Source organism: Manacus vitellinus, unplaced genomic scaffold (genome assembly GCF_001715985.3).
Source record: "Manacus vitellinus isolate BGI_N305 unplaced genomic scaffold, ASM171598v3 scaffold_29_pilon, whole genome shotgun sequence".
NCBI classification, from domain to species: Eukaryota; Metazoa; Chordata; class Aves; order Passeriformes; family Pipridae; genus Manacus; species Manacus vitellinus.
This window is the reverse complement of record NW_021940207.1, coordinates 3,184,290-3,207,889: the sequence shown is the minus strand read 5'-3', so window position 1 is coordinate 3,207,889 and position 23,600 is coordinate 3,184,290. Positions and strand designations below refer to the sequence as shown.

General features: G+C 43.0%; 1 protein-coding gene across 2 annotated transcripts in view; it reads left to right on the top strand.

Annotated features, from left to right (window-relative positions):
- The first annotated feature begins 1,861 nt into the window (after positions 1 to 1,861).
- Positions 1,862 to 23,600, top strand: part of DIS3L2 (DIS3 like 3'-5' exoribonuclease 2) — a 179,123-nt gene continuing 157,384 nt past the window's right edge. Inside the window, exons 1-5 of one of the 2 annotated variants that reach the window (XM_018075032.1) lie at positions 2,454 to 2,555; positions 16,839 to 17,059; positions 17,613 to 17,771; positions 18,072 to 18,214; positions 23,094 to 23,147. In XM_018075032.1, coding sequence (XP_017930521.1) covers positions 17,720 to 17,771; positions 18,072 to 18,214; positions 23,094 to 23,147 — 249 coding nt within the window. In that variant the 5' untranslated portion in view covers positions 2,454 to 2,555; positions 16,839 to 17,059; positions 17,613 to 17,719. Of the gene's footprint in view, positions 2,556 to 16,838; positions 17,060 to 17,612; positions 17,772 to 18,071; positions 18,215 to 23,093; positions 23,148 to 23,600 lie in introns of both variants that reach the window. The other variant, XM_029960788.1, reaches the window with a different exon arrangement.

The window sequence follows — 23,600 nt, the reverse complement described above, 5'->3', positions numbered from 1 at the left end:
ATCCTGGTATTCCACTTGCCCTCATCGCCGTCCCCAGTACCCTCACCCGTACCCACCTCTACCTTCCCTCTGCTCTCTTGGGAATATTTCAGTTGCCCACAGGAGGCTAATAATGAAATTGTGATCTGTGGGGGCTCTCCAGTCGCTGTTCTTTCCTCGTGCTGCAACTGCTGACTGCTAACTACTGCAAGAGCTATAGTGCAAGGCAAGCTGTGAATGTTTATTCTCTGCTGGTAAATAAAGGCGACAAAACTCCTGTCTCCCGGAACCAAACCATTGTTTGGAGAGTAGCCTCGCTGGCTTTTCTAAATGTTATCTGCTCCTGTTGAATTGGCAGCAGGAGAAGGTGACGTTAGAAGAAGCCTCGTGCGGACCTACCCGTGTGAGGGTTTTGTAAGAGCTCAGTAGCAGGTCAGTCTATTGAAGAGTTCAGCTATTGGCCAGCACCAATGGAAAATCTTAGGAATACAAAGAATCACAAACCACACAAAGAATTTTTCCTATTTGTTCAGGGATTTTTAGTGTTTGATTGGTGGTGTGAAGCCCGTTCACATCCGTGCTCAATTAGTTAAGTCAAGTTCACTGCAGCTCGGGTTGTTTCTCCGAAAGGGTCGGAGCAGCCGCGCTGAGGAGGAGCTGGCTCTGCAGCCCTTGGTCCCTGAGGGATAATGCCCTTTTCCCAGGCATTGTCTGCGTGGAGGAGACTGCCTGGGTGCTTATCCTCTGCAGAGAAAGGGAGAAGAGTGCTGAGTAAGGGCAAAGAAAAATTCCAAGCATGGTGGGAGTAGGGAAGGGAATATAAATTCCTCTTTTGCTGAGCTCTGTATTCTGCCCTGCCAACACCCCAGTGCTTAGAGAAGTGAGGAGAGAGGTTTAATGGACAGTATCCTTTATTTAAACTTAGGGTCATTCCAGTGCTCCACCATTCTGGCATAGAAGAGATGACAGTGAGCCCTGAAATTCTCTATGTACCAGCTGGGGTGAAATTCAGCTGTTTAGTTCTAGACATGTCTTGAAGTAAAAAAGAGGTGTTTTTGTGAAAACCCTCAGAAGCCAATTGCACTGGGCTCCATTATCAAGAAATTCTTATATTCCTCTTTCATGTTACATACAGCAAAAATCATTGCTATGTCCTGTCTATACCTATAATTTACCTTAGTAGTAACTGAGGACAATTTACTAGATTGTTTTGCTCCAAAAGCTTAAAAGCTAGAAAAAAGATTGGAAGATGCTTGACCTGCTCAAGCTCCACACTCGTGCAGTGAAGGTGAAGGTGTGATACCACCTACAGAAACTGGTGCTGGTTGGAGCTGCAGCCAGTGTGTCTCAGTCACTAGGAACTATGAGCTCCTGTAAGATAGTTATTATTTTATTTCTGAGAGGGACTTTGTGGCTAGAAAGATAAGCTGAAATGGGTAGTCTTGCTGTTTGAAGCAATTCAAAGGTTACTGTGGGAGTGAGGTGACAGACAGTGTATGTTTTGACAGTAACAGTAAAGCATTTCAGGAAGGATGCAGTTGGTTTTGAGTTGGAAATGACAAGACTTTGCTTCTGGTAATCACTAAACTGATGCTTCTGGTACAGTCTGTCAGTCACTGCTTTAATTTTCCTGGCTTTTTCAAAGGCAAGGAAGAGCAGGTTAAAGGAATCCCTTGTATTTGGGATGTCACAAGTATTCAGTGCTGGGCAGGTGTTGAGTACATTGTGAAACCCCTTCTCCCTGCTGGAGTGACTGACCAACCCAGAATTCCTGTACATTTTACATTTTTGTTTCTTTTAACATAATTAGTTATTTGATGCTTTGTTTCAAGAAAATAACCCTTTTTTCACCTGTATCTATTTGTAACTCTTTGAAGTTTGAGCTTTTTACTGCACTATGGATCAGTTGGGGCACGTGAGAGGTACTGCTTCTGCCCAAGGTGCCAAGGAGGGACTGAGCAAGCCCGCTGCCCCCCAGAAGAACGCGTACGCCAGGCTCGTGCAAAAGCACCACAGTGGCCGGTTCCAGTTCTACTTGAATCACATTGCACAGAAGATGCAGCTGGAAGAAGGCACCTCCAGTGACCCCAGCTGGGATCTGGACCCACCTCTGAGGAGAGGCCTGGTGAAGGATAATCCAGCCAGGAACGGGCTGAACATGCACAGCTATTCACCGGTCAGAACATCTCACCTGGAACAGCCCCTGCCTGGATTTGAGAATGATAAACCCCAAACTGCTCTGAACAGATGTCCTTATAAAAAAAATGCTGTTGAAGGAGACCTGGAGCTGGAGGAGGACTATTACTTGCATCAGCGTGGAGCTGGGTCTGACTTGTTAAATACGAGTGATGCTCTGGGTGGGAGAGTGTCAAACAGCCTGAGACACCATGGGGCTGTGCAGAAATCTTCTGGTTCTGATGAGGAGGACTCTTGGAGGAAGAAACAAAAGAAACGAGGCAGATGTCCTGCCAACACTGATACAGTAGCTGGACACTTGTTGACTGAACAGTTTGGTGAGGATGTGCTGGCAATAAATGCCAGAAAAAACAGTCAGTTGTCTCCAGGTCAAGTCCAAGGTGAGTTCACACTAATGAACTGTTTGGTCCATTTGCTACAATTACTGTGGTAATGAATGTGCTGTGTTAGTCATGAGTGCATTAACATGAGCCAGTTCTACTCTGTCCAAGTTAGTCAGCCCTTGGTTACCTGTGGGTGGCTTTGTCCTGGTTTACATGTAAGCCATGTGGCATGTGCAAATGGCTTCATGTGGAGCCAGCTTGGGGCTGGCAGGACATAATCCCTTGGCTGAAGCTCTGTGAATGTGGCTGTGCTGCTTCCAGGATCAGCTCAGGGCTAGGAGAGCCCAATTTCTGTGGTGTAGAGTCCAAATTAATAAGACCACTGGATCTGAGCTGACTCAGGCCAGAGTCATGCTTTTCTCTGCATTGCTTCTTTGAATCTGGAGTGCTGGTTTGCCTTTGGTCTGAGTCCATCTGATACTCAGGGGCTAAGATGCCTGTGTAATAGCCAATCCCTGATAGTGTTGACTCCATGAAATTTTGCTGTTAGTAACAAAGAGATCTTGCAGTACTAAAGTGAATGTGTCTCTTAAATGGGATGTTAAAGGTAAAAAGCCTCCCTATGGAGATAAATATTTTTTTTATTTAAAAAACCCCTGAAACAGGGCATCCACAAGCAGCCAAAGCCGGGCTGTTTAATTTTGGTTTCTCAATGTAGTGGGTTAAAACTTTCTCTGAATGTTAGTTATAATGAAATACTTTGATAGCCTGATCTTACGAGCTACTACTGGAGGAACCCATAAATGTCACTGTGTTAAATTCTCTCTAACAAGTAGAAAAGAGATTGATTTCTCAGCTGGGTAAGATCAGCCTGAGGCCTATCACAGCTCTTGAATTGGAAATCAAGTAACTGTTTAACTAAATCAGTCTTAAAAACTAAACCCTGTGACTCAAGAAGGGCAAGTAATATGCTTTTTTCTGGATTCATAGTATTTTTGAGGTTGCGGCAATAGATAATGTGCTAAAGTTGGTAAACTTCCACGAGTTCTTGCAAGACTGATCACAGATAGAGATTTAATGCAGATTATGCTAAAATTTTTTGATAAGCTTGATTTTTGGGAGGGTTTTTTTTTTACGTGGTTCATTGTAACACTATTTATTGTGCTTAGCCTGTTATAACAGACTTTGGTACCTTCAGCTTTTGAAGCATAGGAAGAGCAGCTGACAGAGATGTAGAGTCTAGAAAGCATATAGTTTATATCCATGAAAATGGTAGGTGCCTACATAGATTTCAGTCTAAAATAAAAATACCCTGGCTTTCAAAAGCAAACACCCACAGTGGCCTCCTGCTCTAGTTGGAAGTGGAGTTGCACAAGGCTTTTACAAACTAGTTGTTTGTTTAGTGGAAAGACCTAAAGCAGAAAATGTTGACCCTCGTGTTTGACCTCCCAGGTGGAAAACTCACACTGTGGGAAAGATTACTGGAAAATTAATTGCTCAACAGTGACACCCTTCCTCTTCTTTCTCTGCGTGCCTCCCCAGCCACCTTCCTGTGTAGCTGGGACTGGTTATCCTCCAGAACGTTTGCAGGGGCATAAAAACAGTTTCTCGTGGAGGAAAGAAATAGAGAAGAAATAAATATGTCACTTAATTTGGAGAAACGTCTTTTCTGCTGTTCAGTTTGAGTGTATTTTAGTATTCTCGTTTAAGTGAAATGAAGATTTTGCAGTATGCAAGTGCTTATGTATAAGAAGTCACACATCACAGTATCAGATTAATATTTTCTCACTTCAAAGCTTGTCTTTGTCTCTTGATGCTGATATAAGTCATATTATTTTGCAGAGGCAGGTGTCTGGTTTGATCAGTTTAAATCAAGGCTTGTGAAACTGTGATGGCAAGAATTGCTTCTGTCATAGCAGTGGGGCATATCATCTTTTCAGGAGTGACATTTCCTCACAAATTAGCTCTGTTCAGACTGTTGTAGGCTTTCCAAAAGGCTCTTTGAGCTAATCTCAAAGCCAAGCATCTCTTTTTATATAATTTTATTTCATTGTCCTCTTCTCAAACAGCTCTTCAGCTCAGGGTTAGCCGTGATTGGTTTTGCAATGACCCTGAGCTGACAGTACTAAAATTGAAGGCAAATGTAGAGGTCTGTGAAAACCCTTTGAGTGCCCTGGGACAGGCTGTAGGCAGTGAGGGACTGGTCCCTGATAATGTCCTTTCAGTGGTAGGGCAGTTCCTGTGGCTTTGGGGGAAAGCAGAGTGGTTTATGGAGCCCCAAGCAAATGTCACTGAGCCCTGGAGATACTGCTGGTGATGTGTTGCTGTCTGTAGTTCCACATAGTAACTGCTTTTCCTAAGTATTGGAGGCTTTGCAGTTGAGAGAGCTGTGTGTGAACAGAACTCCTTTGTCCCTTGTGTGAAACATGTAACCTAGTCATGAGACTGCAGGTTGGATTCACTCTATGGTATCAGCACTCTTGGATTTGGGAAGACAAAGCTCCATACAGAGGAATTCCACAGATTGTTGCTCCTTTGTGTGCAGTTATAACCTCTGCAAGGTAAAACCTCCTGTTCTGAGGTTTCTTCTCAAACAAACCCCAATAAACCAAAAAATAATCCTGAAATGCCACTTTAAATTGTATGGTGCTTACAGTTTTTCATCTAATACTAATTGCCTGCTGGTATTTTCCCTTAAATCTTCAATCCTCTAGGTTCTTTGGGTGCTAAAATTTGGTTAAACTTCCTTAACAGAAAGTTATCAGATCCCTTGGGTTGTTTTCTGGTTTTCATCAGACTCTTAAGGGTTTTCCCACTTCACTCCAGAGCTAGTAATCAAAATCTTTTTTCAGACTGACGTTTCTGTCATAAAAGAGCTTAAAACTCCCTTTCCCTTGAGGACAGAAGTACTGACTCTTTCTGTGGCATCTGTCTGTCACATGCTGGGAGTTGAGATTTGCATGGCTGCTAAGTGGAACTTCATCTTAAGTATCTGTAAAGTTTTGCTTTGTCAGTAGGTAGTTTAGACCAAGCTGTGTGTTTTATTCGGCATAGCAAGGTTTCAGTTGCTTTTTGAGTACTTCCCAGCCTGTTTTTTGAGGGAATGTTGCTGTTTGATAGCAAATTCCTGAGTCTACTGGAAAGCTTGGAAATCAGACATCTGCAGACAAGGACTGTCTTTGGGAACACTATATCCTGGCCACACTTGATTTCAGAGGATCTTGGGAGCTAAAGTACCTGGAAGTGAGGTGGCTTTGTTGATGTTGAAAGCTTGGGTGGAGCAGGATTCTGGTCAAAGCTGATTGCTCTGATACAAGTTCAGGTTTTGCAGGGTTATGCTGTCTCAGTCTGTATCTGCTTATAGCTTCTTTGGGAAGAACAGCACTGCCAGCTTCCCTGGGTATCCTCCTGAGGCTCCTCTCACTAAAAACTTCGTGAGTTTATGATGTGATGGAGGCTAAACAAATCTTGCCCATCTGTCAGGGTCAGCATGCCCCCTGAGTAGAAACAGACAATTCCTGGGTAACAACAAGCCTTGTCTGCAACAGCCTAAGATTTCCACAGCCCTTTCTGATTTATCATCTGTCTGACACTTGGCATTTATTTGCCCAGCCTGTGGTACTTAACCAACTTGGGCAGCTTCCATGGAGGAGTGTCGCTGGCAAGCAGGCTGGTGTTTAGCATCAGAGCTTTAAAAACAATTGTTGCTGTTGGATGGTGGTGTTGTGCTTGTGGCTGCAACCTTGACATTTCAAAGGTTCATGATAGGTAAAGGAAATATCCTAGAATGGCTTTCCTGCATGTTTGATGGGCACAGCTGCTCAAGAAATACCAGCCTTAACAAGATGGCAAAATCTCAGACATTTTGTCTTCCTGTGGTGCACTGCAGTAAATTTTATATTTGCCTTTGTTTCTCTGGAGGAGCTTTGGAGGAGGAACAACAGCTTCTGCCTTTCCCTTCTTGTAGGGCAAATTTAGGATAATGTTCATTTTTAGTGATAAGTCTTCCAATTCTTGTGTGGTGAAATTCAGTTCTGAAGAATGCTGTTATTTCCCTATCTGACACCCGTAAATATGAGCCAGCAATCTACTAAAGACCAGAGAATCAACTCAATAAATGGAGAATGTTGGTTGCTGTAGAAATCTTTAAAATGTAGCTAATCTTGCCAGGTTCAATGTAATGTTCCTTAGATGATGTTAATCATAGTAATAAGATATGGGAAGGAGGGAAGACTGGATTTACTGTATGGCCCCATCTGAGAAACACATGAAAAATAGAATGCTCCCCTCTCTAATGGTTTAGCAACGTCATCACAAACATAAATTTCTCTTGCTTTTGATAGAAAAAAAATGTTGCATTCCTGAATCTTGTGCAACTAATGTTTTTTGGTTAACATCAGCTATAGTATGTGAGTTAATATCTGATGTATCCTCTCTTGGGGAGATGAGATCTTGCCCCCGCAGGGACTGTGTTTTTTATCTGTGATCTAATAACTGTCTTCTGTGCCCTTTACCAGAGTCCTGAGCACACTGTGCAGGAGGAGCCCTTGCATTTGGCAGCAAAGCTTTCACCTCTGTGAATGAAGGACCTTCCTTCACCTGCTAGTGCTCATGTGAAAACATTCCTCGGTGGAAACACTTGTTGCTGTTAACCTGCTATTTTTTTTAAACTATGTTTTTTCTACTCTTTAGCCTCAGTTATATAGTTCAGGTAACTATGCCTGTCAGCGTGATGTTGATCCTAGGGAAATAGTAGGGTAATACAAGAATTGAACTGATTTTTAATTTGTTTTAAATCTTTTCTTTCATGTGACTTGTCATTATTTAACAAAGGTCCTGTTGAGTTCCTCCAGTGTCAGTGTCTTATGACATTGGGGGTCTGATGGCAAAGGTGTGAGTGTGGATGCTGGTATGGGAGTGTGATTAAATCACAGCACATGTGCAGTGGTTTAAAAGCTGTTTAGTTGAACTAATTAAATGCAGCAATAAATTGAGAATTGGTACTAACAGGTGTGTCTGGATCCTGCAGTGTCATGTTCTGACCCTGTGCTGTTTAATAATTCTGTCAATTGTCGTGAAGAAAACATATGAGTAGGATTGAAAGGTTTTTTTGGATGACTTGGAGAGTATTGAATAATGGGGGCAGTTACTGGCAGCCATCTGGATTGCTTGGTGGATTGGGAGCAGGCAAAACAAAATCCATTTATCGGATTGCCAGCATAGAGCCATGCTAGCAGTGTGAGGAACCCAGTGTGGGAAGCAACAGCTTGGAAAGAAGTTTTGAGCTCTTGATGGATTAATCAGCTGAACATCCCCCTCCTGTGAAATGTGGCCAAAAGGGTAGTGTATGAGCATGGGAATTGGAAGATGGAGTATGGACTGCGTGTGTCTTTGGCGTGGCAGCAGCAGCTTCTGGAGTGCTGTGTCCTGTGGTGATGCCCTCTGTTTGGGGCGGATGGTGATGAATTGATGAATACTCAGAGGATGGCCACAGGGAAGATTAAAATGCTGGGATCATGAGTGAGTGATTTGAGGAACTCTGCTTTACTTATCAAAGAGATGCTTGGGGGAGGGGAGTTTTCAGTAAATTGCCTACATGGGGAACAGATGTTCAATAATAGGCTACTCAGTTGAGCAGATTATGATATAATGCATTTGAGGCTAAACAAATCCAGGCTTGAAATACAGCACAATTTAGCAGTGAGGGTGAATGACCATTGGAACAGTTTTACCAAGGCTTGTGGTATGTGGGCTGTCACCAGCATGTTAAAAAACCCCAAGAACAATTTCTACCCCTGAAATATGCTGCAGTTCAAAGAGGCATTAATTTGTAAAAGCCCTCTGTCCTCTGCTGTCCATGAGGTCAGTCAGCCCACACACCGCAGTCAGGTCTGGCCTGTTGTTCAGGTGGTCTCCAAGTGTCTCCTTTGCCGTGGGTATCCAGGTACGTAGGACAGGTGCTTTGCAGCTGAATTCAGTGGCTCTTGTGATTCCTCTCCTGCTGTGGGGCTTTCTCTGCTGCCTTCCTCTACAGCTCTGCTTCTGCCTCTCCTGTCCTAAGTGCTGCTACCCATGTTTTGCCCTCCCACCTCATGCCCGTGATAACCAGCTCCATGAAATGTTGTGGGCTTGAAATACCAAACTCCCTCTTGTGGGGAAATCCAAGCTACAGAGAGTTGAAACTTGGCTGGGGCAGGATGGAAACCAAAATGTTGGGATCTATTGCATAAAATACTGTCTTCTGTGACAAAAACAAAGATTTCCAGAGTGCTGAAGGAAAATGTCAACACTAGCAGCTGCAGCCCACAGATGTATGGGGCAGGTCATGCCTTGGAGAATATTGCAGGCTCTCTACAAATAAAAGCCAGCAGCCATAATGTGTTTTCGTTCAGTTTGTATGTTTTTAGGCATTTTCCCCCCACACTGCTAGTTGTTGTGATTTATGTACCTACTACACTGAATAGGTAGTATGGGGAAGAGTTCATCAGCAGATAAACAAATTCTGCATCACCTTGGGTTACCTTGGGATATGTAGGAATTTGAAGGCAGTTCTTTGATTTCTTCAGCTGTTAATATCTTCTAGTATGTTAGCACCTCCTGTCAGGTACTTTGCCTTTCAAAGCTTCTTGGCTTCTTCTGATCTCTGAGCAACTTGCTTTCCTCAAACTACTGAAGCCCAGAGAAATCAAAGAGAGAACTTCTGCAATATTGTGTTTTTAAAGTGTTTTTCTTGAAGTCTTGAAGAAGCCTCTTCACAGCGTTGTTGCTGGATAAAACAAAGAGCAAAGGGTATTGTGGAAGATGCTTTGGGAAGGTGGAGAGATGAGGGGGAGTGGAAGCAGCCCTGACCCACATCCTGAGGCAGGAGTGGAAGCCTGGAGGAGTGCAGTCATCAGGCGGAGTAGGTAGCGAGGAGGTCACGAGCAGGGTGGAGCAGGTTCACAGAGAGTCCTGAAAACCAAAAGAGATGTACCCCCTCCCTGACAACACCACTGTGCTGCCGCACACAGCTGGAGCACAGTAACTATTTTGATAAACTTTTAGTCTATTGCTACTAAATGAGTTTCGTCACCAGCCCTTCGTTCAGAGCCTGGAATGGTATCTTTGGCTCTTGCACTCCTGTAGTATTCCTACAACACAAACCCTGCAGAGGAATTGAATAAAACTGCAATTACTATCTGAGTTACTGAAGTCAAAGCCCTGCAAGCATGAGGATGCTTGGAAGTGTTTTGGAAGAGGAAGCGTGGCGTCGTGGGCACATGATCTTGGTGGTCAGTAGCAGTTTCCAAAGTATTGTTTTCCACAGCAGAAAGAATCCATTGTGCATATTTCTTCATTTCAGTTTTTCAAAGCCTAGGCCCTTTATGAAAGCCAAAACCAGCAAGAACATTTTCATTTTCCCTAGCTCCATATTGAAATCTAGGGACATGCAGCACAAGAGTTTTCAATAAATATGTGCAGCTTAAAGCAAAAGAGCAGTGGCAACGTGTGCTTTCCACCACGAACGTGCTTCCCACCTCATTTTCATGAGTCTGGAAATGAGCATCTGTCTCTGCTCCTGACTTTCCTTAGTATCTGTGGACATACCACTTTTTTGCTACCTCCATCCCTATGGAGGTATGGAATGTTTCTTCCTCAATATTTCATTGTAGGAATGCTGGATGTCTGAATCTTTTATGACCACCTCCAAAAGCAGCTCATGGCCCTAAGAACTCCCTCACAAATCATGACAGCCTGTATTTTCCCATCCAGAGTCACTGACTGCAGCCAACTTGTCCCCTGTGTGGCAAGGATTCCCTTCGTGCTTTTTATTTTGTTGGACATTCAGCTCTTCTGGGCAGGTTTTGGCAGACTTTCTGCTGAAATTGTTTAGAGAATCATCTTCTCCGGAGAGGCAGGGCCGGAGCTCTCCAGACTTGTTCCCAGAGGGGTACACAGATGGCTCCCAGTGTCCTGGTGCACAAACACAGTTGTGCCCATAGACAAGCTGCTGGGCTGGCACAGGCAGAGCTGTGTTGTGTTATGTTGTAGAGGGTTGGTGGTAACCAGTTGGGCTGTACCAGTTCTTTGAATCACTCCTGAACTCATGTTTTAAAGCTCTGTGGACAGGCCTCCAATTTAAGCACCGTCTTATAATTTTGTTTTGATTCGTATTGACTTTGGAAAGTTACGTCTAGATTTACACTGGGGCTGGACCCTGGTGACCCATTGTAATGAGTCAATTAGAGAGGCTGGTGGTCATGGGAGCTACTTCTGACAGCTGGATTTCAAGACATCATCCACTCATTTCAGGACATTTACATAGAATTTACATTTTGGCTGAGCCCGTCCATGTAAATGTAGGTCTGCCTTGTTTCTCTTCCTTGAATGACTGTTTAATTAACTTTAAACTTAATTATGCAATCTGCCATCTGCCTAAATCCCTACAGTGCTGTTATATCGCCATCCTTTTCCTCTTCCACCAAGATGTTCCCTTTCCTGGAAGTTTGCCCTACTTTTCAGTCATTAAGATGATTTCAAATAATTCACTTCCTTGGCTATTTTTGAGGAGGGCTCACAGCAACACTGTAGGAACTCTCTCTTTAGCTCTGTGGTCAGGCTTGGACCAAGCACAGGAATGTGCTGCAGAACCTCCAGTTTACGATTCTTTGAGTTTACATTTCCTGAGAGAAGAAGGACCTTTTTTTTATTTGCCTGTGATAAGGAGAATGTGCTCTCAGACTTTCTCTTAGACCCCAGATTGAGCATCTGAAATATTGCCTACCAGGTTTATCTCCTGCAGGTCTCTTTGCTGCAATGGAACCTCACTGTACTGATAACGTATCTCCAAGTCTTGCCTTTCCACTCCTACACCTCTAATGAATTCTTTCTCATGACATCCTCATTTCTCTCTATTGCTTTGTCTTTAATCTTGAGCCATCTACTTTATTTAACCTCTTTGCTTCGAGATACTGTAAGATGCATGGAGGTGGTTCTGTTCCAAGGCTGTCCAAGAACTCTGAACTCCTTTATTTCATGTTGAGAGCAGTGTGGAAGCACGGCTGTTCCTAGCACAGGTTGGAGCAGAGCTGTGCTTGCGGGGAGTGTGGTGGATGGGGTTTGGTCCTGTGTGTGTTACTGGGGCTCTAGCACAGAACTTTGTTTGAGAGAGCTTCCAAGGAGTGTCTTTTTCCTTGCTGGTGCAGAACTCCTTCCCTGAGCAACTATACCAACAGCTGTCTTTGTGTTTTTCCTTTTAAAACTAACTAGAACAAAAAAGTATTTGGCTGTTACCATTAGTGGGACATTTAATCTCTTAAATCCGCAAAATATTTTGCAAAACATAAATAGCTTGTTACTTCTGGCCTCTCTATGACCAATGTTTTTGTTGACATAACTTGCATTTGAGATCACTTCAATGGTGTTTGTTGGTTTTGCCTGTTGTTTTTGCCTGTGTGTGGTAATTTGATCCCGGATATTGTAGTAGTCATTTAAGTGCTTGAAGATTTTTGAGTTAGTCATTTCTATAATATGGCATCTATTGGATGTCACTGGTGCATTAGAAATTCAAAACAATCTAACAAATGTATTTTGGCTTTTAAAATTTGAGAGGGAATTATTTTAGAGGCTTCTCTGAGCTGCAGAAAATATCAAATAGCTTTGAAATTGCCTGTTTAAGCATGCGAAAGGGGCAGACACAGGGATCCTAGCAAAACCACCCTGATGTTAATGCAGTTTGTACTGGCAAAGTGTGCTTCTGCTGGGAGAGTTTATTTGACTTTGGAGAATGAAACGTTGCCTGGTACAACAGTGTCAACACTTGGACTGTGCCTGTCCGGTGCTCCCAGCCAGGAGCTGCATCCCCCCAGCTCGTCAAGGCTGGACAGAGATAGATTCATAAAAGTACCTGGGATGAGTTGTTCAGGGGCTATGTAGGATTTGGGATTTTTTTAAGTCCCAGACGTCTTTCCAAAACAAGGCAGAGTTTATGTTGGCTGAACTTTAGTATTGAGACTATTAATACACCCTGTTACACATCAGCATCCATAGTGGCTCATAAAGTTGTTGCAGATAGGACTTCCTGGCAGCTCGTGGAGGGTATTCATTTGCTAAAAGACCAAATTTGATGGTTTCTAAAATTTGCTTTGCCAACTCTGCCAGGAGTCAAGGGCCAACTTGAATTTACGGATCTGTGAGGCGATGCCTTGGGCTGTCACATGGTTGAACTCTAATTCATTAAGTCTCTAGTAAGGATGAGCAGTAACAGGCTTTATTTAGCTTTCTTGCCATGTTTAACCTAGTCTGACTTAAATGGGAGTGTAGTACTAAGCATGGGCTGGCATCAGGGTAGTTCTTGTTGCCTTTGGTTGGTTAATTCCTGATTGTGGAGCTAGGGCAGTGTTGGGTGTCCTTTCATTTGGTAGCTGCCATCCCTTCTAGCTCATGGGTGTATCCTTATCATGTCTTACTAAGTGCATATCTGGGTTGTCTTGAAGAATTACTTGAAATTCTTGAAGGAAATTGGTTTAAGTAACTGAAATGAGTCAGCAATGAAATGGAACATTGTAGAAATATGGACAAATATTTAGTAACTGTGTTGAGAGTGTCTCATTAACTGATAACAAATCGTTCTATTGCGTGTTATCAGTTCTGGGGATATGCTTCTGTTTCTTCTCATGCATAAGCTAACTGGAAAACAGGGGTATTTGAAAGATTCCTTTCCATATCTAGACCATGATCTAATGCTGGGAAGCAATGGAAAATCCTCTAAGCAATAGCAGAGTTAGAGGAGGTGTTGATGTCCAGTTATGGACTGATAAAGGTAAATAGTAGATGGAAATATTTTGTGTTGGAAAAGTTTGTAACAATATTGTTCCATCCAATGCTTTCAGCATTAATTCCTGTTTTAAAATATAAAAGGAGTCATTACATGTCAAGAGAGCTGTCAGTGGGGTCAGAGTCCTAAACCCGTAGAGCTGTTACCAGCAAAGTTGTTGTGATGCTCTCACAGTCCTGCCCACCCCAGGGAGCTGCATAAGTAATGTAGGTATCTACGTAAATAATGAGATGGTAACAAAGTTTGGAAGTTTAGTTAGAGGTAAAACTGTCTAGTGACAATGTAGGTGCCCTTGCTGGACCCTGGATGGGAGGTGTCGTGGATGTGCCAATGAAAATTCAGTGAGAAATACTTTTCTTCTCTGCTGGTAGTAATCAAAGAGATTGTCAGGTGCTAGAGGGCAGTTGGAATGTTTTATTTTTGGTAAATGAGATTGAGGGTCTTGGTTCTTTCTTATGTAAAGCAATATGCAAATTTTAATATAAAATTAAAGACCTTCCAGCCTTGCTAACTTCATGTTTAGTTGAACATTTCAGTTGATTTAGTTGACTATCTAGTTGATCAACTGACTAATAGATGTAAGTTTAATTAAATGCAGTACTTTTCAAAAGCTAAACTCTAGAGTGATTTTGTATAAATTATGTCAAAATAAGCTGATTTAAAACATCTAACCTCTCTCTTACTGTAAGCCAGATCAATTATTCTGGGAAGCTGCCTGTGTGCTTTTTTTTTTTTCATTCCCAAATAAGAAAAGATTAATAGGTACTTAAGTTTAAAGACCAAAATGTGCCATTGTGTGATGTCATTGTTGTGATGGAGATGAAGTGTGATGGTTTGGATTCCAGGTTGAGTTCCAGTGCTGTCCTTCCAGCGAGCTCAACCAGCTGCTGTTGGACTGGGCTCCTGGGTGGGAGCCAGCCCCCAGCTCCATCCTTTCTGCTCATTTTCCTGGTGCCCATGTTGAGAATAAAAGTGAGTCGCTCACTGTGGGCTGTTCTGAAAGCCCACAAATGCACCCACTTTACTTTCATGCCTCTCTTGCTGTGGAGGTGGGAGTTGTGTGTTTGTACTTCCCACAAGTGCTTCCCCTTGGCTGGTTTGAAGGGTTTCCCTGGTCTGTTTAGGTGTGTCACTCTGTCACCTTTGCAGGGAGCCTCCGTGTCTTATACAGATGTTGGGGTTGTTCCAACCCAAATCTCCCTCCAGAGGACTTCAAGTAATGAACAGTCAACCACCTTTCCTCAAATTGTTAGTCCTTTGTTATTTCCCACTGGAAATGGCAGAATACCTAGAAATCCCAAGCAAGTGTTGGCTGCATCCACAGAGAGCATCATCTGTGCAGCCAGATAAACATACCCAAGCATGTTGCATTTGCTGTGTGTTGTGAATGTTTGTATCTTGCAGTAGAGTTGCTCTGTGTGCAAGCCTGAATGGTTCTGCACAGCAGACATTGCTGCTCTGTGATTGCTTCAAGTCTCCTGTGGATCAGCCAGTCTCAGCTCTCAGTCACTGCACTTTAGTCTCCCTTCTACTGAAATGATTTTTAATTTTTTATTATATTCATTTGCTTATTGATTTATTTAGCCTTTGATTATTTTAATGCCTGGATTGTGTTATTCCTTTGTGTGACATCTTGCCCTGAGATATTTTTTTCTATTTTACAAATCACACAACTATAACACCTGGTGCTAGAATAAAGTTTAACCAAGTTTGTGATAGTTATTTTAGAGAGGTTAGTCTCAATGTATCCTACGCTATCTATAGAGTAGTCAAGTTACAGTTTACTTTGTGAAATGATGTCTATTTATCCATTTGAATATTAATGCTGGGCAGCAGGGAGAGCAGGAAAACCCATCGTCAGAGGTATTTCTAACTTCCAGTTTTAAAGGACAGGTGCACTGCAGAAGCAAATATTGACTCCAGTTGAAACAGATGGTGACCTGTAGTTAGTTCTCTTTCTTTTAAAAGGAGAAATACAAGAAATTACAGTCATGCAGAATTTGATGTGTTCCAGTTGAATGCTAATTGTGACAGTTGTCTGTGGCTTTGTAACGGGGTGGTTTTGTTTTACCATAAATGGTGTGGCCAACGGGGTCAAATCCTTATTGAAGTGGCTGTGTGTAAACTGCCTTGCAGGCCAGCTGTGTCGAAGCAGTTTGTTCTTTTCAGTAAATTTTTAATTTGAGTTTGTGTCTGAGTCTGAGCAAATGAAAAATCCCACGAGAGCAAGCCCAAGGCTTAAGCGCTGGAAACATGCAAATTTCTCCCTGCGTGTCCACCTTTCATCACAGAAAGGTGCTTCTCCGCCCTTTGCTGTTGCTGTACATTATTTCTGGCTGTAGTGGCCCCAAATTTTTTGAACCAATGGCCACGCCAAGTGCTGGGACAACTCTGTTCTGCAGTGCCTATTTTTTTCTCTTTTCCCCCCTGCATTTTAGTTTTCTGCCTTTTTTGTTTTGTTTTGTTTCAGCTCCTCCTTAATTACATGTTAAGATTTAGCCTCCTTTTTATCCCAGGTTCTTTAATTCGTAGTAGTATTTTCTGTGACTCACTGTCATAGAAACGAGGGTTTTAGAGGACCTTACGAGCTCGTGTAATCCATTTCACTACCTCAAGGAAAAAACGACTCTTTTTAGACCAACTCTGGCAGACATCCTTCTCACCTATTTTTAAGAGCCTCCAACGAAGCTGACTGCATGACCTTTCAGGGTGATCAGCCTAGTGCCTGAATTATTTAATGGTGTTCCTAAAATCCCACCTGTTGCAGTTTAAGTCAGATTCCTTCACCAAAATGCCTCTAAAAACCCTATCCAGAGCAAACTGTGTTGCCAGTTCTCTAGACCATGCTTTTACTTTTGGTGTCTGTTTTTAAACTTAATAACTTGACTGTTAGGGCATTTGTAAATCAGTTCATTAGGCATTTGCAAATCAGTTGATTTTAGTTCCATCTCACCATGCGGTTCATGCACAGGTAGTGTTGCCTTGATCACATTGGTTGAAACCTAAATTTGGGGCTGTGCTCTTGCCATGTTACAGCTGCAACCTCCCTCAGTCTCCTCCCTGGAAGCACAGAGTGTGAAAAGCCTGATAGTGTAGAAAGAGGCCAAACTACTGTCACTGAACACAGAGGACCCCTCTTCATTTCAGCTTCCTGTTTGGAGACACCACTGTGACATGTAATCTTGTCCTGGGCTGGTCTGAGCTGGCACCTTGAGTTGTCCCTCTGCCTGTCTTGGTGTCTCCTCTCCCGAATTAGAAGGATCCCTCCCTCCTTCTGCTGATTTGTTTATTATTATATATATAAAAGTTACTGTTTGTCCGTCATTGGGTAAAATAGCAGTTTTATTGTACCATATTTTTAAAGATCTCTGCTTAAGCACAGCTTTTTAAACATTTTTTTGTCTCGCTGCTGTGAAGCAATCTGTGATTTCGTTTGGGAAGGACACCATAGGTAAAAAATTTGCCTTGTAACTTGGATAGCGCCATAGCAAATAAGTTGGCGTTGCACATTTTCTGACTTGCAGGTACAAGCTTGGACCCAGGGAGCGTAGCCAGGAGGGGCTGGAAGGCAAAGCTGTGATGACATGTTCAGTATCCAGGTGGAGGGCCAAGAGGGCAGCTGCGCGGCGCTGGGTTGCATTCCAATGTGCTGATCCGTGGAACAGCGTTGGCATACGCTTTGGAAGCTGCTGCTTGCTCTCCTGGCTGTAGGGAAGGGGCTGAGGTGATGGCAGGGAAGTAAGGGGTGAGTCTTTGCAGAATATTTTCGTATGATCTTGGCCTATTCTGAACAGGCTGGACATTGGGAGCCTTGGCACTCCTTTGTGGTACCCTGCTGCCTCTGGTAGCTCCAAAGTTAATTACTCCAGCGTGGGTTGTTAAGAATTTTTTTTTTCCTCCTCGATTCCTGAACTGCTTAATTAAGTTGTAGGGAAGTTATATTTTCTCACTACTTGGGGGCTTAATGGGGTGGAGGCTTTGGAAACAGTTTAACAATTTCACATTTTATGTGCTCTAATGAATTTCCCAGGATTTTGGAAGGGTTGTATCCAACTTTAGCATCGTAATTTCCAGAGTTTTATTTATGCTAAAATAAGTTAGTGGTGGATTATGAGGCCCAAAGAGCCAACAGATTACAAATGAACTAATGAAGACATTGTTTCTCTTGGATAAAGGGTATGACTCACGGTTGTGACTTGTACTGAAGTACTAGAGACCGTGAGCTTCACCAGGACCACAAGCTGGCACTGGGGCTCCCCTTCCCTCCCCTGTTATTTCAAACCTGTATTTGATTTCAGGTGCAGAAAAAAGAGGGTTTGCAAGGACCAGAAACAACTCTGAATCTGCAAGAACTCCCCAGAACTTCGATAGGAAGAGGCAACTCTCTGAATCGCAGACAGAAACAATGAACAATTCAGACAGCAGAGTAAATCCTAGACAACTGGGAACTCCCAGAGGTATTAAAGCAGAGTGTGTACACGCTTCAGGAATAAGCTGTCTTGAAGCCTGTGCTCAGCAATATTAAAAGATGGGCTGGGATGAATGCTGTTGACTTTAAAATGAGCTGTAAAAGACTGTTGATTATTGTAAAATATGATTATTCCAGGCTTTTCGGTGCTCTGAAGTCGGGTGCCAGTATTTCTAGGCAAACTGTTCTCAGAAATTCAACTCAGAATATTAAGCCTCTGTACAGCTGCTGTTAAGATGCACAGACATGTTTGGGGGTCAGGGTAACACTTCTGAATTTTTGTTTGCAGGAGGATCCTATGCTGCTGTCCCAACATCAGGTGACAGAAAGAATCTAAATAAACCCACTCGAGGGAGGAAGAAGAGTATATTTGAAGCCTACATGTCAAAGGAAGATGTTTCAGCGGGACTGAAAAGGGGAGAGCTAATTCAGGTGCCTGAAATGTCTGGTGTCCGTGCTTTTTGTGCCCTTGGCAGGGTACTTCTTGCTGAAGTTTCTCACAGTTTGTGCTTCCTTTTGGAGCAGCAAAACCACAACCTCATTAGGCAGCAATTCTTTTCTGAAGAATATGAGGGTGGACCTGCTGTTAGTGTGGGTAGCTGGATCCCAGAAGGAGATTTGCATAAAGGCAGGCAGGGCTGAGATGGAGAAGGGGAAGGTGTCCTCAAACCACATTTGTAGTACAGTCCTCAACATGGTGTAATGTTCTCCAGGACACATCTGCCATCCCAGTGAGATCAGCCTGGCTGGGGAGAAAAGGCAGGTGGAAGTCATTGAGGGCACGACAGCCATGCTGAGGCATCATTTACCCAAACACACACCAGTGCATTGCCATTTAATTAGCATTGTAATGCTGATGAGGTTGTGATACTTACTTTCATCGATACACTGAAGTCGCAAATGACATCACCTCAAATTTCGTCTGATTTCTTGTTATATTTGTGTAGTAATTCTCATATAATAGTATAGTGGCACAATCTCTTGAAGTGTGATGAGGCTTTCATGTATAAGACTGCCTGATTCCATCCTGCAGAGCAATCTGATGTGCTCTTAACTTTCAGAAAAATAGCCCTGTGGCATATCCCTGCTGATGATCTGGGCTACTTGGACCTTAGGCCAGTGCCTTTTTAAAGACCATCATAGACATCTGCAATGGGAAGCAAATGACGAGGGAAGAAATGGGAGCCTCAAGTCGTGACTTCCCCCAGGGCTGCAGTGGCATATGGCGTCAACTAAAGCTTCTGCCTTACCTTCAGGAGAGTTTTTGGCACCAATTTTTGATAATACAGCCTGATAGCATTAAGTGCAGTGTGTGTAGCCTGCCTATGAGGTCAAGTACAGCTGCAGATGAGGCACATCCAGGCAATGACTGTCACCTGAGAATCCCACTGAGATGCTAAGTCCCAACGGACCTGTGATTGCATGATTTCTGGCAAAACAATCCCTAATTCTTGTAAATGCATAGTGTCTACTTCAGGTCACGTGCTGCGTAACTGGAAGAGTCATACATGCTTTCTTAGGCTGTATCTGTTTTCCTTTCATTCAGTTCCACATCTCAGGCAAACAACTGAGACTGTAGAAGCTGGATTTAATTATTTAGAACTGAGTGTCAGATCATGGGCATCCCAGCTCAGTATTTCTCATCTTCAGCTCATTCATCCTTATGATCTTGTCAAGACCATTCGTCATTGCAACCTCAGCCAGGACAAGTGAGATCCTGAAAGCAACTCTAGTGAATGGACAAACATTCAGCGTTGTTCTGTACAATGGCAAGAGACACTGAACAAATACCTGCTGTGTTAATCCCCAAAAACAGGGTGTTGGTCTGGCATGGTAACCTGCAGAAAGGCTCCACAAGAGCCTGTGGAAGGGGAGATTCAGACCTATTGGTCTGGATCTGATGGTCTTGAGCAAACTGGAGCGCTCCCAGGCACAACTCTCTGAGCATGGACTGTCCTCTGGAGCATCCTGAAAACACTGAATCTGCATGTATTTGTGTGAGAATCTGAGAGATCTCTTAGAGAAAAAAGAGCCTACCATGAACACTGAGACTTTTGCTGAACCCTGGCAACTAAATGTTCCTGAAAGCCCAACCCATGGAAACTACTGGCAGACGTGGAGAACGCTCAGAGTAAACATGAGTGCCATGAAGATTAAGTAGTCCTAGATCAGGAAGAATGAAAGGTTGTTTTATGGGTGCTGGTGTCTGTCAATAATACAAGTCTTAATGACTTCTGGTGCTGTATCTGACGTAACTCACTTTTTGATAAGTAGCACAGAGAAGTGCCCTGTGGATTCCTGGATTCATTTCGTCGTGCGACGTGTGCGGAAGTGTCCTTCCACAAGAAAGGGGCTCTGCGCTCAGGCGCTAGAGAGTGCGTAGAATTCCCACTTCCCTGCCCTTAAAACCGCAGGGAGCAAACACCAAGCGTATCAGGTTTGTTGGAATCACATTGGATGGTCTGAAGGCAAACAAGACGTAATTACGTAAGCGCAGGATGATGGTTATACACAACAGATGAAATCGGGTTGTGTATTAAAGAGCATTGACCCAAAGGACCATAATCATCCTGTGAAGCATCAGCCAGAAATTCATGTCTGCTCCACGCCTCCAGTGTCTCCCAGACCCTCCCTGCAGGGCTGCCGGGATCAGGCGGAGCGAGAGTGTGCAGCACACAGAGAGGCAGAGCCTGCTTTGCTATTAAGAGGGTGTTTTTCCTTGGAAAGCTGCTGTTTTGTGGGTGTGAAGGATGGGGTTTCCCTAATTTTCATGAATTGTTTTTTTCAAAGGAGGCCTCGGTAGCAAGCAGATACTTGTGAACCCTACCCTTTTTTGGTGTTTTGTACATACAAATGGATCTAGGCAGATGTGTTATGATAGGTGTTATAAACTGCTTGATTTGGGATGCTGGAAGTTTAGTCTGAGTATCGCCTACCCTGGTTCAAGCAGAGCGGCCTGAGAAATCATGACCCTTTTGTGTCTCACTGGGGAAGCTCAATAAGGTTAGCAACTTTTTTTGGCAAGTATGTACGAAGCTGACTTGAATCATCAGAAAGTGTTTTAGAAACCTTCCTGCAGACCTTCTTCTTCCCTTTCATAACAGAGGCCCTACTGACAGAAAAACACTGATAAATATAGCAGCTATTATTTGCAAACTATTGTAAAGTAGTACAACATTAGTGTGACATCATGAGACTCTGCAGCCAGATCCTCACCCCCTAATACACATATGAGAACAGTTGTTCGTTGCAGATGGGGAGAGTGACTGGTTCCAGATATGATATCACAGCGTGAAATGTACAACATTGTAAATAGGATTTTCATAGGCACAGATAATAGGGCCCATCTGCTTTCTAAGATAAATTTTGGGAGTTTCTTACTTAAAGGAAAGAGCTGAAGTATTTTAATGCTGCTTGACGTAAGAGTTCTATTGCCGATCGTAATTAGGTGGTGCATATAAAATGCAGGCAAACAGGCTGCACGGTAAGCGTGGTAACCCCGTGCGTGTGCTGGAGCTGGGCATCCATGTGCACGTCGCCGCTCTGGCGCCTTCCGGGCCATGGACACAAACCCTGATTTTTCACGCGCATGATGGGCATTTGCACCTGACTGATTGACAGCTGTCCCAAACTATTCAAGGGGATTCTGCAGAGGAACACAGGATATACCCTCATCTGCTTTGTGCTGGTGGGTAGATGGAAATTGTTTGACTCGTTGTCAAGCAGAGCAACCATCCCTTTCCAATTTTTCCTTTCTCTCTCTAGCAGCTTCCTTTAGTAACAGCGTATTGTTTTTGATGACTGATTCTGGGAAATAAGGGGAGAAAGGCAACCATTGAGAGTTTTCCATCGGTGGGTCCCAGTGCTAACAGAGGCTGATGACAGCAAGTCAGCTCTCGCTTTGCCCAAGCATAGAATGTCCCCAGGGTTGCTCCCAGCAGGTTGTCTTTGTTTCCGTGCTGTTGACCTGGGTTGTGACTGCCCTGGAACTTGTGTGCTCATTAGTACTAGTTATGTAAGGCCTAAAGTCAGATATTGCAGCAAAGTATTCAAATAATGCCTAAAGAGTACAGCATATATGCTGCTGGTATTTCCAAACTAAGGGAAGTAAGTGCAATGGAAAACCTTCATAAATCTGCAGTCTTCTTCAAGGCAGCAAAATTTTCACGTGTAATCAGCTCTATTTTCATATTGTCTGAGTGTTTCCTGGACTACATAAAAAAATTATTTGCTGCAGTAAATTTTTAAGGAAGCAATTCCTGTGAGATGTTCCTATGATTGCTTAACACAGAAGTGCAAACAGATGGAATCTGTTCGTATGATAAATTGGCCAATGTTACTTCAAATACACAAGTGGAGAAATTTCTAAAGTTTCAGCCCAAAGCAGAAGCCTGTTGGAAGGCAGATACCTAGTTGTATTCCTGTAGGAATCAAATGCTGTCAGTCTGAACTGCAGTCAGCTGAATCCCAATTGCCAGAACCCTCTTGGGATGAGAATGGCACTGCTGTGTAGCTTGTAAGGCCTTAGTTGGCTCTGCCTTTCTCTTGGATGGACCTGAGTGCAAGCAGCAAAACTGGTTGGTTTACTTTTGGAGGAATTTGATATGAATTTGTTGCAGGTGACTTGGGCTTTGAGTTGGCAGATAACGAAGCAGAAATAGATAGACCATGGAGTTTCAAATGTATTTAAGATAGTTTGACTTTAAGCGTGTTTAAACAGGATTTAATCCTGTAGACTTTAAGTGTTTGTTTTTGGAAAATCCTTTTGATTCTTTTTTGGTGATGTTCTTTATTATCACAGAGTTACTGCTGCTGTCTATTTGTAGAAACTGCCTAAGCAGCCAGAGCCCCATAAGACTGATACCTGCTGCCATGCAAGCTCAGCTTTTCCTCTTTCCTTGCGTCCTCCAAGATAAGCAAAACCAACGTTCTCCTTTTCCAAGACAGAGCAAACCAAATTGTTTCTATTGTCCATTTGCTAGTGAAGTTGGTGGATGCTCAGCAGAAAATGTGTGAAGGGAACAGGAGGACTTGGATCCTCATTTCACCCAGTAGCAGCAACAACTAATGATTCAACATCTCCTCGACGACAGACTGCAGTAGATCAGCTTAGGCCTATCATGAAACTGCCTTTTGGCTTGAAATTGCTTGGATGCTAAGTTGTCAAGACTTGAAATGTATAATGGAAATTTAGATGTATCTCTCATGTTTCACAGTAGATATATTACCCACAGCTCTCTAATTTAACTGGTGTTATATAAAATTAATAAGATTCAGGCATAATCTTTCTCCTTCTTTTATTTTTTTTTAGGGGCCCTTGAGAATAAATCCTAAGAAGTACCATGAAGCCTTCATTCCATCTCCAGTAAGTGTAATTTTATAATGCTTTAAAGTTCATAAGTAAAGGTGCATTAAGATAGGAGTTATGCTGTGCACAGAAGGTCACTCAGAGGTGAATGAGTTGGAATAAATGAACACGATCTGGATTTTCTTTTATATCAAATATTCCCAAACAAATCCTGCTTTTTTGTACCTCAAAGAAATACTTCTCTTGTACTGAAATTGGGGATACTGCTGGGTCCCGCAGAGGCCAGCTGAAGTCAGGTTTGAGGACCACCAGATAGTGTAATCAGAAACCCTTGGTTTATGGCTGCAGAGGTTTTATAGATTTTCCACTGATTTAAGTTAATCTTCCCTAAACAAATATGCTCTCCGTTTTCGATCTGCTGCATGAGCTAATTTGAAAAGTCATTCCAGAAATAATATGCGTGATTCCTTTTCATGTGCCCGCTTTGGCATGAACTGTATCTTGGTTGGC